The following is a 14,616-nucleotide window of genomic DNA, read 5'->3' as shown; positions in this document are numbered from 1 at the left end:
GTCCCCTATTTATACAAAATTGAGTCATTCAGGATTCAGCCATGTTTTTGTTCGGTGTTAGCAACAGTTAGAGGTTTTTAGCTTTCTCCTGAAATGTTTTCTTTTCTTTCTTCTTCCTCAGGGCAGTAAAACTCGCTTTCGCTGTGAACACTGTAAAATTAATGCCATTTTGAATCCTCATTCAGGGCGGCACGGTGGTGTAGTGGTTAGCGCTGTCACCTCACAGCAAGAAGGTTCGGGTTCGAGCTCCGTGGCCGGCGAAGGCCTTTCTGTGCAGAGTTTGCATGTTCTCCCCGTGTCCGCGTGGGTTTCCTCCGGGTGCTCCGGTTTCCCCCGGTCCAAAGACATGCAGGTTAGGTTAACTGGTGACTCTAAATTGACCGTAGGTGTGAATGTGAGTGTGAATGGTTGTCTGTGTCTATGTGTCAGCCCTGTGATGACCTGGCGACTTGTCCAGAGTGTACCCCGCCTTTTGCCCGTAGTCAGCTGGGATAGGCTCCAGCTTGCCTGCGACCCTGTAGAAGGATAAAGCGGCTAGAGATAATGAGATGAGAATGAATCCTCATTCACGGTTGTAATGCAAATGGCTTCCTCCTCGGTATACAAGTGCACTTCCATGGCAGGAAAACAACTACATTTTGCCGCCTATGTAGTCCCCTATTTATACAAATAGGAGTCATTCAGGATTCAGCCATGTTTTTGCTCGGCGTTAGCAACAGTTAGAGGTTTTTAGCTTTCTCCTGAAATGTTTTATTTCTTCTTCCTCAGGGCAGTAAAACTCGCTTTCGCTGTGAACACTGTCCTTATCGCTATCCATACTGTAAAATTAATGCTATTCTCCTGAGAAATGCTGGCAAAAATGTATAAGATTTTTGATAATCTTATAAATAAATCTTATTTTAAAAAAAGATAAATGTTGACAAAAAATTCTACTATGTTTGCTGTTGTTGTGAACGAGTGAGTCGCCAGAGGTCCATAACCGGGGTCTGTACCGTGGGATACGGACCCGCTCGCCAGCCAATCAGAGCGCAGGATTTGGACTGCAGCTGGGAGGTCCGTATGGTGAAATACCGCGAGGTCTTGAAAGTACTGAGCGAGGCCCTCTGGACCGAGGTCACGGTATTTCACCATACGGACCGACCTTAAGCTCATAAATAATATATTAATTTTTTTCTTTACCAAATTCTAACAGAAAACGAGAGCGCCCGAAAGGGAAAACCGAGCCGCCATTTTGAATCCTCATTCACGGCTGTAATGCAAATTGCTTCCTCCTCGGTATACAAGTGCACTTCCATGGCAGGAAAACAACTACATTTTGCTGCCTATGTAGTCCCCTATTTATACAAATAGGAGCATTCAGGATTCAGACATGTTTTTGCTCAGCGTTAGCAACAGTTAGAGGTTTTTAGCTTTCTCCTGAAATATCTTATTTTATTTCTTCTTCCTCAGGGCAGTAAAACTCGCTTTCACTGTTAACACTGTAAAATTAATGCTATTTTGAATCCTCATTCACGGCTGTAATGCAAATGGCTTCCTCCTCGGTATACAAGTGCACTTCCATGGCAGGAAAACAACTACATTTTGCTGCCTATGTAGTCCCCTATTTATACAAATAGGAGTCATTCAGGATTCAGCCATGTTTTTGCTCGGCGTTAGCAAGTTACAGGTTTTTAGCTTTCTCCTGAAATGTTTATATTTCTTCTTCCTCAGGGCAGTAAAACTCGCTTTCACTGTGAACATGTCGTTATCACTATCTATGCTGTAAAATTAATGTTATTCTCCTGAGAAATGCTGGCAAAAATGTATAAGATTTTTGATAATCTTATAAAAAAAATAAATGTTGACAAAAAAATGTTGCTATGTTTGTTGTTGTGAACGAGCGAGTCGCCAGGTCCATATCGTAGGATACGCACCCGCTCGCCAGCCAATCCGAACCGCGAAAAAAAAATGTGTGTTTATGCAACTAAGGCAGAGAATTTTGGATAAATTATTCATCAGAGACTATCAAACATTCTCTAAACGCTGTGAGCCCTCAGTGCTCTGTGAGTGGAGCTCGACTGTAGGTGGACTCAGCGCGCGAGCCCGGGCAGCAGGCAGGGTTTGTTGTGCAGCCGGAGCGCTGGTTCAGCTGCACACTCACTCACTCCTCAAACCGCGCGCTGAAAATGCCTTTCAGGACCCGGAAAAACATGGACGCTGGTGTAACATTATTACTGAGTTGCCTTTTTATTTCTGTACAAGCAAAAGTGTCGTGTCCCAGCGGACAGTTCGCTTTTAAAACCCGCTGCGTCTTGTGTCATCCCACCTGCACCGAGTGTGAGGGCCATGAACTGTTCCAGTGCACAGCCTGCGGAACGGGTAAGCGCTCCGACACGCAGCTCTTTCTTTAAACCAAGTGTTATCCGTGTAATTAAACTTTTACAAGTTCTTCACTACGCACTCAACTGGAATTGTAGTTGAACTCTTCCGCGCATGCGCCCGAGCCACCCGAATTGTTTGTTTGTTTTAAACGGCGGGCACTGATTTCCCTTCCAAGCTGTAGACATTATTAATGTATCGCTTCTTCACAACTCTGTTGTTGAAATTTAAGTGAAATTGTTTTAAAAAGACTCGTCATATTGGTGTTTTCCGTCATTTGTTCCCGACTGAACCTCACACTTACACTTTTTTTTCTTCCAGAAGGAATATTTTAATTTTTTATGCCACAAATCATTCAGTTCGTACAGTAAGTGTAAACGCGTCCCCGTGTATTCCAGCTGTTGCAGGGGGATGTTTGGGGGCTGTGTTGTTGCCTGTGAGTTGGAGTTATGCATTCACAAGCGAAACAATAGAGAGAGCCCTTCCCTTTTCAAGTCACAAAACAGACAATAACCTTAAGCATACGGTATATAATACAATACATATCTTTTGTTACTCTTTAGCAGCCCTGCTCTTAGCTAGGAATTTAATAGTCCCAGTGTAGTGATATACAGTGGTGCTGGAAAGTTTGTGAACCCTTTAGAATTGTCTATATTTCTGCATAAATATGACCTAAAACATCATCAGATTTTCACACAAGTCCTAAAAGTAGATAAAGAGAACCCAGTTAAACAAATAAGACTAAAATATTATACTTGGTCATTTATTTATTGAGGAAAATGATCCAATATTACATATCTGTGAGTGGCAAAAGTATGTGAACCTCTAGGATTAGCAGTTAATTTGAAGGTGAAATTAGAGTCAGGTGTTTTCAATCAATCAGGTGTGAGTGGGCACCCTGTTTTATTTAAAGAACAGGGATCTATCAAAGTCTGATCTTCACAACGCATGTTTGTGGAAGTGCACGAACAAAGGAGATTTCTGAGGACCTCAGAAAAAGCGTTGTTGATGCTCATCAGGCTGAAAAAGGTTACAAAACCATCTCTAAAGAGTTTGGACTCCACCAATCCACAGTCAAGACAGATTGTGTACAAATGGAAGAAATTCAAGACCATTGTTACCCTCCCCAGGAGTGGTCGACCAACAAAGATCACTCCAAGAGCAAGGCGTGTAATAGTTGGCGAGGTCACAAAGGACCCCAGGGTAACTTCTAAGCAACTGAAGGCCTCTCTCACATTGGCTAATGTTAATGTTCATGAGTCCACCATCAGGAGAACACTGAACAACAATGGTGTGCATGGCAGGGTTGCAAGGAGAAAGCCACTGCTCTCCAAAAAGAACATTGCTGCTCGTCTGCAGTTTGCTAAAGATCATGTGGACAAGCCAGAAGGCTATTGGAAAAATGTTTTGTGGATGGATGAGACCAAAATAGAACTTGTGGTTTAAATAAGAAGCGTTATGATTGGAGAAAGGAAAACACTGCATTCCAGCATAAGAACCTTATCCCATCTATGAAACGTGGTTTGGGCCTGGTTTGCTGCATCTGGGCCAGGACAGCTTGCCATCATTGATGGAACAATGAATTCTGAATTATACCAGCGAATTCTAAAGGAAAATGTCAGGACATCTGTCCATAAACTGAATCTCAAGAGAAGGTGGGTCATGCAGCAAGACAACGACCCTAAGCACACAAGTCGTTCTACCAAAGAATGGTTAAAGAAGAATAAAGTTAATGTTTTAGAATGGCCAAGTCAAAGTCCTGACCTTAATCCAATTGAAATGTTGTGGAAGGACCTGAAGCGAGCAGTTCATGTGAGGAAACCCACCAACATCCCAGAGTTGAAGCTGTTCTGTACGGAGGAATGGGCTAAAATTCTTCCAAGCCGGTGTGCAGGACTGATCAACAGTTACCAGAAATGTTTAGTTGCAGTTATTGCTGCACAAGGGGGTCACACCAGATACTGAAAGCAAAGGTTCACATACTTTTGCCACTCACAGATATGTAATATTGGGTCATTTTCCTCAATAAATAAATGACCAAGTATAATATTTTGTCTCATTTGTTTAACTGGGTTCTCTTTATCTACTGTTACGACTTGTGTGAAAATCTGATGATTTAGGTCATATTTATGCAGAAATATAGAAAATTCTAAAGGGTTCACAAACTTTCAAGCACCACTGTATACTACTGGAAAACAGGTGTGAAAAGAGTAGAAAAATCCATAATGAGCAAGATTTTTCATACATTTCCTTCAACTGGAAAAAAGGTCATGATTCAAAATTCACTCATAACAGAAGTCTAAGGGCAGCTGTTGGGGCAGTCAATACATTTTATAAAGGACCCCTGTAGCCTACGCCTGCACATTCATGCAGTTCTCTAATCCATCAAACTCCTTCCTGTGCTAGTCTTCCCAAGCAGTCTCCTATCCAAGTGCTAACCAGGTCCTTAACCCCAAAATAAACTCCTTTATATTGACAGATATCCATCCAAGACATGTTCAGCTGTTCACTTGTTCATATTTGTACCTGTATACTGTATCCAGATTTGATTTTAAAAGATATCGGAGTACAACTTATGCGAGAGAATCCGAGATTGTGACGTCACTTACACGTTACATGACTTACCAAGGCTAGTGGAGCTCATGGACACATCACTTCTAAATTGTTGTAAACAACCCTGAAGATACCCGAGTGTCAAGCGTTTGGGTGTATTTTTCCTTGTGTTTTATATGCCATGCCTTTGTTTGTTTTTATTCACTGAGAAAAGCGATCTTTTTAGATGGCAAGAATTGGGGTTGTTTACTAGTATTCTGTGTCAGTACTGCATATGTGTTATCGAGCCAGTGAGATTCAGACTTCATAAAAGTGAAGTCTGTTGATTCGCAGAGTTTGTTGCCAGTAAAAATCACATGGTTACAGAAAATTTGAGTAGATTTTTAGAATTGGAAGCCTTTATTTGTCACATATACATTACAGCACAGTGAAGTTCTTTCTCTGTATTCAACCCATCTGAAGCAATGAAAACGCTTGTGTGTACACATATACACAAAGGGAGCGAGCAGTGGCGCCCGGGGATTTTATTTTTACCGTATTTAAGAGAGTTCGAAGCCTTTATTTGATTGCTCTGTGTAACAAAGGTAAAGGGCGTACTAGTGTACCAGTTACGTCATAGGCGGGTATCCAGTTTCAGTGCAAATGGTTGTGCCAGGTCAGCCTATTTTTAGCAATGTTTTAACTTTTTTTTTTTAAATGGATAAATTATTGTTTTAAAGTTTTCTTTTAAACATGCAGAGGGCACATCAGGGCACTTGCCATGATCGGTAAATGGTGTTTTTATTTTGGGGTTTTGTTTAACTTTAAGGCCCATCAGGCGGCACCGATCTCAATTTCTCTCACCTATTACATAGCTAGGGTTACAGTGTGGGGGCTGGTCCTTTGGTAACTGTGAGAGTTTGACTCCCTACTCACATCTTTACTGCAGCATGCCTTACCAAATGGCAGTAAGTACCATTTTTAAGATGATCTTTGGTACGACCCGACTGCAAGTAGAATTCATGATCTCCTGGTGAAGAGGCGGATACACTAACCACTAGGCCAGCTCGCAGTCAGTGGTAGCAGTGCAGTGCAAAATATCGTGCAGGTACGGGTCATTTAACTTCAGTTAATGTTCACATCAAACATCAGAATGGGGGAAAACACGATCTCCGTGACCTTCACTGAGGTATGGTTAGTGCTGCTAAATGGACTGGCTTGAGTATTTCAGAAACTGCTGATCTCCAAGGAGTTTCATACACAGCAGTCTGTACAGCTTACACAGAATGGTACAAGAATATTGAGTAAGTGACATTTCCACTCGCAGAGCTATCTTGATAAGAGGTCAGAGGAAAATGGCCAGATTATTTCGAGCTGACAGGAAGAATATACAAACTCAAATAATTACTCTTTGCAACTGTAGTGAACAGAAATGCATTTTAGCATGCACAGAACATTGAACAAGTGTTGTAGTCGAATTGCTAAATCTCGAGTCTGAGTCCAGGCTCGAGTCCCCAGTGTTCAAGTCTGAGTCGAGTCCAAGTCATTAAAAAAAATTTGAGTCGAGTTCACTATTGATCCGAGTTGAGTCTGGGAACAAGACTCCAGCCGCACCATTTGACGGTGGCTGTTTTAGCGCCGTTAACCTTAGTTTGTTCCTGAATATGATGTATGAGCAGGTGAATGTGCATTCTCTTTGTCAGGGAGTGTGAAGTATTCTGTCAGAGATGGTTGGGAGACAGATGCAAGTGCAGAAGGTATGTTTATTAATACAAGTGAAGATAGGTAAACAATCCAGAACGGCAGGCAAAATAGTGAAACGGGCAATAGGTCAAGCGAGGCACAAACAGGCTATCGTAGACTCAGCAGAATCAAAGACGAGAAACAGGAAATCAGGGATCAGGAAACCAAACAAGGAAATAACCCTTGGTAATGTCAGCAAAACAACTCAATACTTCGCAAAGTAAGTGTGTTTTCACAGTTTTTATATCGGTATGCTGATTGTACCTTAATCCTGTGCAATCCTTGATTGTGCAAGTTGTTTACAGTGCACGCGTGAGAGTCCACTTGGCGCGTGTGCTGTCCGGAGCGCACTTGAGTCTATCTGATGCACATGCCAAAGCTCGCAGGTGTGACACTCTTGCACAAAATTAGTACAAAAATTAATGTAGATATAAATATCTTGTGCCAAATTATTATGGCATGTTACAGAAAATAAAGAAAAAATCCAAGTCCCCGTCTCCACTTTGAGTCTGAATGCAGTTAATGCATGAGTCCGAGTCGTCAGTGCTCAAGTCCCAGTCAAGTCACGAGTCCTTAAAATTAGGGCACGAGTTGGACTCGAGTCCGAATCCTGGACTCGAGTACTACAAGCCTGCAGTGAACCTTGGGCTGGATGGGCTACAACAGCAGACGACCACGTTGGGTTCCACTCCTGTCAGCTAAGAACAGGAATTTGAGGATATCATGGACACAGGCTCTGAAACTGGACAGTTGACTGTCTTTTTCCAGTCTTCAACTGTCCAGGCCTGAGGCCAAGTTTACATTAGACCGTATCTGTCTCGTTTTCTTCGCGGATGCACTGTCCGTTTACATTAAACCGCCTGGAAACGCCGGGAAACGGGAATCCGCCAGCGTCCACGTATTCAATCCAGATTGTGTCAGCTCCGGTGCTGTGTAAACATTCAGAATACGCGGATACGCTGTGCTGAGCTCTAGCTGGCGTCTCATTGGACAACGGCACTGTGACATCCACCTTCCTGATTCGCTGGCGTTGGTCATGTGACGCGACTGCTGAAAAACGGCGCAGACTTCCGCCTTGTATCACCTTTCATTAAAGAGTATAAAAGTATGAAAATACTGCAAATACTGATGCAAATACTGCCCATTGTGTAGTTATGATTGTCTTTAGGCTTGCCATCCTTCCACTTGCAAGTGGTAAGTGACGCGCATGCCCGATATGCACTAGGATCACACACACAGCGGCTCAGTCCCGAATCACTGCTCGTGCGCTCCACTCGCGCGCTCTGTGAGCTGCGCAGGGCCGGAGTGCGCACCCTCCAGAGGGCACTCGCTGTTCAGGGCGGAGTGATTTGGAGCGCAGGATGCCTGCGGAGCCGAGCGTATCCGTGTATTGGCGTTGCTGTGTGCACGCGAATCGTGTATTGGCGTTGCTGTGTGCACACTAATCGTTTTAAACAGGTTAATCTGATGATCCGCTGATACGGTCTAATGTAAACCCCACCTAAGGCTACGTTTACATTAGACCGTATCTGTCTCGTTTTCTTCGCGGATGCACTGTCCGTTTACATTAAAACGCCAGGAAACGGGAATCCGCCAGCGTCCACGTATTCAATCCAGATTGTGTCAGCTCCGGTGCTGTGTAAACATTCAGAGTACGCGGATACGCTGTGCTGAGCTCTAGCTGGCGTCTCATTGGACAACGGCACTGTGACATCCACCTTCCTGATTCGCTGGCGTTGGTCATGTGACGCGACTGCTGAAAAACGGCGCGGACTTCCGCCTTGTATCACCTTTCATTAAAGAGTATAAAAGTATGAAAATACTGCAAATACTGATGCAAATACTGCCCATTGTGTAGTTATGATTGTCTTTAGGCTTGCCATCCTTCCACTTGCAAGTGGTAAGTGATATGCACTGGGATCACACACACAGCGGCTCAGTCCCGAATCACTGCTTGTGCGCTTCACTCGCGTGCTGTGTGAGCTGCGCAGGGCTGGAGTGCGCACCCTCCAGAGGGCACTCGCTGTTCAGGGCGGAGTGATTTGGAGCGCAGGACGCCTGCGGAGCCGAGCGTATCCGTGTATTGGCGTTGCTATGTGCACGCAAATCGTGTATTGGTGTTGCTGTGTGCACACTAATCGTTTTAAAAACGTTAATCTGATGATCCGCTGATACGGTCTAATGTAAACATGGGCTGAGTTTCCCAAAAGCATCGCGGCGCAAAGATCATCGTTAAATGGTAGAGCGAGCAGCACAATGAACACTCTCCTAGCTAAGATGCTGTTAGCGTTAAGAGGCTTTTGGGAAACCCACCCCCAGTTTTGGTGAGTCTATGCCCATGATGGTCTCAGATTTTTTTTTTTTTTTAATTTTTGCATTGCATTGCTGCCACAAGTTTGGCTGATTTAACCTCATGAATGTGCAATTGTCCAAGTATTCCTAATAAAGTAGATGGTGAGTGTAGGTGTTATGAGACAGACATGGCTGAATGTAGCTTTTTTTTTTTTTTTAAACTTGCCTATACAGTAAAAATTTAATTCTGGTTCCTTATCCTTCCCCTGAGCTTTTACACCATTTTGCATGATCAGACCATGGTGACTGCAAAAATGACTCAATCACAAATTCCTGTAAATGAAAAAGTACTCCTAGTCCCAGCTTTTAATAGACAACAGTCTCATCTCTGAATACCCGACAAATGCAGTAGATAGTTTAAATTGAGCAACTTTTGAAGTATTCCTTTAACGGTCCAGTTAATAGTAAACAGAGAGCCATTGTAAGAGTCGGAGCCTTCAGGGTATTTGATACTTTAGTATGTGCTGCTGCTTAGACCACTTGATTTCATTTCTTCGTTCCTGTAGAGTCCAGCTATGAATAGCCAACTGTAGATTAGCCATCTAACACTAATGTCATTCTTCATTGTGTTTCATTTTTGAGTCGTATTTGTTTAAGATTACGAAGGAGTAACAGCCACCACACCCAGCCACCTTGCTCAAATTGGCTGAAAGCATTTTTTTTTTTAAAGCAAATTGTTTACAACTTTTGATTTTATTCTGTAGTCTTCTTTAATGCTTTATGAAACAAGATTTAAACTAAAATGGCAATACAATGAAAATGTTTGAACCTACTGAAAAGCATTAGACACTCGTCATTTGACAAAAACTAATTAAAACTCAAATAATATAACAATTAATTGAGCTAGTTTGGAAGTTCAATTCTGTTCCCTGCTTTTTATAAAGTTTATATATCTCTGTCAAAGATTAATCAAATAAGCACATGTAATAGGCTTCAAAATAGTTTTTTTTTTTTTTTAATTGTGCATTCCTGTATTATATTATAAAATAGAAAGGACCATCTAGAGGTTCACAGAGATTAGATATTCATCTATTTTCCTTCAAGATCTTTAGCCTGTCAGTAGCAACTGAAAAATCTGGAAGCCCGAGTGGATCTAGCAAGACTATTTGTAAGCATGACCATAGATAACCAGCAGCACAGTCGGGACTGTGGTTCTTCTGCCTTTTGTTCTTCAGAATGACCGTGTAGCTTCAAGGTCTTCCCAGATACCCTAGAATGTGGCCGTACATTAAAGCCCCCGTCTACACGATCATACATTTGTCCATGGACATCGTCATACAAATGTATGATGATGTTCATGGACAAATGTATAATCGTGTGGACGGTTTTCCCAACAAACTTGAACAACGTCATACTTGTATGACGTTGTATGACGGGTCATCAAACTGCGGGCCGACTCCGGCCCGCCACCCCCCTTTGACCGGCCCCCCAGCCCCTCTGCCCCCCACCACTTGAACCGGCCCTATGAGGCAATCCCCAAAAGTGGTCATGGCCTATTTTTTTTTTTTTTTTAATTGCTTTTTGGCAAATATGTCTGCATCTTGTATTTTGTTGATTTTATCAATTTAAAATTGATATTTAGTTATAAAATGAACTATTCATATTTTCCAAATTTTTGTCATATGCTCGCGATCAAGCAGTGACAGGCAGCGCACGCGCAGAGAACCGTCAGTGTTCAGGACCGCAAAATGGCTAGCGGTAAGCGAAAAGTTGACAGAGTGCAGAGTTTTTAAAGAACAGTGGACCACCGATTATTTTTCGTTCAGTGTAAGGACCGTGCAGTTTGTCTTGTATGTAAAGTGTGTCGGTTTTCAAAGAATATAATCTGCGTCGTCACTACGAAACCCGCCACAAAGAGTATGCTAGTTTGCGAGGGCAAACAAGAGAAGACAGGATTCAGAAGATGAAATGCGGACTGGCTGCACAACAGAATGTATTCCTTCACCAAACCCAGATCAACCAGGCTGCTGTCCGAGCTAGCTATAAGGTAGCTCACCTACTAGCTACCCATGGAAAGCCGTTTACTGATGGGGACTTTGTTAAAGTATGCATGCTTGCTGTGGCCGAGGAGGTGTGTCCCGACAAGAAGGATGCGCTCAACGCGGTGAGTCTCTCCGCACCTACTATGACCAGGCGAACCCAAGATTTGGGGGACAACGTGCATGACCAGCTGAATGAGAGAGTCAGAATTCGAGTTTTTTGCTTTGGCCATGGATGAGAGCAATGACGTGCAGGACACAGCACAACTGCTGTGATCTATTGCTCATATTATAATTTCACTGTTTTTTTAAAATGTATTTATTTTATAGGCCTATTTATTTGACCTTTTATTAAGTGCTGCACACTATTAATATTATTAATAATCTCAACAGGCCTACCTACAATTTATAATTTTCCACTCACCTTTGCCAGTGTCAATCACCTCAACTAGGCAGATGTTTCTTACGTTGACAGCTTTGATATTTTTATTAGAAAATAAATGGAATATCTGTGGTATTTCAAATTAAAACAAAGTGTGAAGACTCGATTACTACTTTTGCAAACCACTAGTAAAGATAAACATGTGCCAGGAATCAAGTGTTGATACAGTAGTGTGGATATAGTGGTGGGGATATAGTAGTGGGGATAGAGTATAGTAATGGGGATGGCTGTGCCAGGCTAGCAATCTCTACTACACAATGAGGCCTGCTGGTGGTCATATTTGTCTGGGTCATACAATTCTATGTTATATAGCTGACCCGGCCCCCCATCACAGTCAGGAACGACAATGTGGCCCCCAGAGAAAAAAGTTTGGTGACCCCTTTTGTATGATGATGTTCAAATTTTTAGAATCGTGTTTCTACTTTCCAACAAATGTTCACAACATCTTACAACATTTTGGGTCATCCACCAATCAGATTGTTAATTCGGGTCATGTGATCTACACTGCCTGTCATGTGACATACAAAATGTATGATCGTGTGGACAGAAATCCACAACATGATCATACAAACTTGAACATCATCATACATTTGTATGATAATGTTTTGGACAAATGTATGATCGTGTAGACGGGGCTTAAGGCTGCAAAACCAAGTCCACACTGCCAGTGACATTCACTCTTGATTGCCCTTGTTTATTTATCTTCCAGTCCTGACAATGTGTGCCAGTCAGAGCACCCCCACTGTTGCTATTTAGAGAGAACTTCTTGACTGACACAGACAGATGACAACATTTAAAAGCAAGCTCCTTATTTATTCCTGGCAGTTTTGTGATTCCCATTTAACTGCATGCATAGTATTTGGTGTTGACTAATAACCGTTTCCGAGTTATATAAAATAATAGGTGTTTGTGCTGGTGCTTATTTCATTCTGTGAATTTTCAACCTTAGTCGCTTGGCTGTTTTCATAGCACTTAACCCATGTGATGGCAGGTTGCAATTTATTAAGTGCATACTCTACATACACTGCAAGGCCCGTGAAGGCATTACAGAAGAGAGCTGAGGGCATGGGAAGATGCTGCCCTTTAACAACAACCTATGAGTGCCATTTTATCCCCGTCTTATTTTAACTCTTGTAAGAAAATCTGCTCCTTTTCTCACATTGGTGGAGGTCATTTTATGGCGACCGCTTTGCATCATTGAGTAGGCCAATATTAAACCTTAACTGGATGTTATTGACATTTCCAGATGAGGATGGGAGGGAGCGCTTCCTGTACCAGGGCCACTGCAGAGCCCACTGCCCGCGGGAGTTCTACCCAGACCGAGATCAGTACACCTGCCTGCCCTGCATTGCCAACTGTGAGATCTGCGTGGATGGCAGCATCTGCGCCAAGTGCAGGGAAGGATATAAAGTCCAGAGTGGGCTCTGTCTGCCAGTTCCCTGCGGTGTGGGTATGTGAAGAAGGAAATTAAAGAGATCTGTTTGCACCTATGCTGCATCAGTTATATGGTTTTGTCATAAACATGGACCAAGAACTGCTCAGTTGAGTAGGAAGAAGTCAGGGAAAGTGGCTCATCAGGTCAAATGGGACCAAGAAAGTTGCCATGGTGTTGCATTCTTGGTTCTGAATGGGCAGAAAATATAGATTAATTTTCTTTAACATTATGGCTCTGAAAAGTGGTCCAGGCTTCACACCACCCTGTTGATTATTTACCTGTAACTTCATGCCCTGTTGTGCTATTCTTACATAGCCAGTTGTTACAAATAACTCATTAAAAATCATCAATGTTTCACAGTAAATATTGTATGGTGTCTGTAGTTAAATATAAATGAAATTTATTATACCCACGTTCACTGGATATGAGTAATCGCATGCTCTGATTGACTACTCTACTACTAGGCTTATCAGCTCATATACCATGAGTAGAGAGAAACAAAATGGCAGAGCGAGGACAAAATAAAAACTTTACTCGAAAACAAAATCCCCAAAAATACAAAAAAAGCAACAAAATATGGAATAAAAATATTTGATAACTTTTTTTTTTTTCCAAGAATTATTATAGCATTTTTCACAAATTGCTACTGTCATTTTGCCGGTTTGTTTGCATTCTAAGCGGAAATTATTTTGTCACATGTTTTGTGTAAAGTTTTTATTTATCGAATTTGCAAAAAATAAACATGCTCTGTTTCTCAAAATCCAGTGAATGTGGATAGAATAAAACAGTTATTCCACTCAATACATGGTTTATAGCCAACTCGATGCTATGCGACTCATCAGCTATCAGCTCATATATAACTCGATTTTGTGGAATAACTGTTAAATAGCTCATGGGACATTTTTAATGTTGTAAATAAAAAGAGAAGCTTTCCCACATTAGGTGAACTGGTGGTCCATTTTAAAAGATCACATTCGTTTAACAATTTAATAGTTGTAAGTCTTAAGACTGTACTTTTTTAATGAGATATTTTCAGTGTAGAGTAATAAAGGAGACTGGACTCCTCTGCATTATGCATTCATAATCTCATTACCTCGTCTGTGGAAATCATACATTTTGGGTTGTAGGGAATATAAGTAGGCCAGTTTACCTGATTTAACCCAGTGTTACCTGTGAAGGTATTCAGTATTTTTACTTGAATTTTCTATTATCTGGTAACTTAAATTTCTGTAAACTTTCTATTATAAGTGTAAAAATCACTGTTAAACAGATTAAATGGGTTTGTGTTGATGCTTCTTATACATGCACTGCAGTCTTTTATTTTACTGCTTATACTATTGTATTACAGGTCAGGTCCAGGACCCCGACTCTGGAGAATGCATCGACTGTGAGACTGGCTGCAAGACCTGCTCTGCTGGTAAATCTGACCGTTCTCAGTCTCACGGAGTTTATCTATCCCTGTGTCCAAAATCACTCACTCATTCACTACTCCCTATGCACTATATAGGGAATTACTATATAGAGGACTATATAAAGAGCTCATTGGTAAAATGGGGGGGGGGGAATGCTTTCAGACACTACTCCGTCGCACTGTTATTTACGTCATTACTGTCGCACAATTAAAACGTGCCAGATCAGTCGGCTGGTGGGTTTTCAAAATAATAAATGCATGGATGTATTTTTGTGAGATTATGCTGGGTGTATTTCTCACATTTAATACATACAAAGTACTTTGTGTCTGCTGCGTCTTTCAGTTCTTTTAAATCAAGGCTGAA

General features: G+C 41.9%; 1 protein-coding gene across 1 annotated transcript in view; it reads left to right on the top strand.

The window, feature by feature from the left end:
• The first annotated feature begins 1,923 nt into the window (after positions 1 to 1,923).
• LOC132881871 (proprotein convertase subtilisin/kexin type 5) overlaps positions 1,924 to 14,616 on the top strand; it is a 53,351-nt gene continuing 40,658 nt past the window's right edge. The window contains exons 1-3 of the mRNA XM_060914875.1: positions 1,924 to 2,358; positions 12,653 to 12,856; positions 14,190 to 14,258. Coding sequence (XP_060770858.1) covers positions 2,166 to 2,358; positions 12,653 to 12,856; positions 14,190 to 14,258 — 466 coding nt within the window. The 5' untranslated portion in view covers positions 1,924 to 2,165. The remainder of the gene's footprint in view (positions 2,359 to 12,652; positions 12,857 to 14,189; positions 14,259 to 14,616) is intronic.

The sequence above is a fragment of the Neoarius graeffei genome, chromosome 2, assembly GCF_027579695.1.
Source record: "Neoarius graeffei isolate fNeoGra1 chromosome 2, fNeoGra1.pri, whole genome shotgun sequence".
NCBI lineage: Eukaryota > Metazoa > Chordata > Actinopteri > Siluriformes > Ariidae > Neoarius > Neoarius graeffei.
Note: the sequence above shows the minus strand (reverse complement) of the source record. Positions and strands in the feature narration are given on the sequence as shown.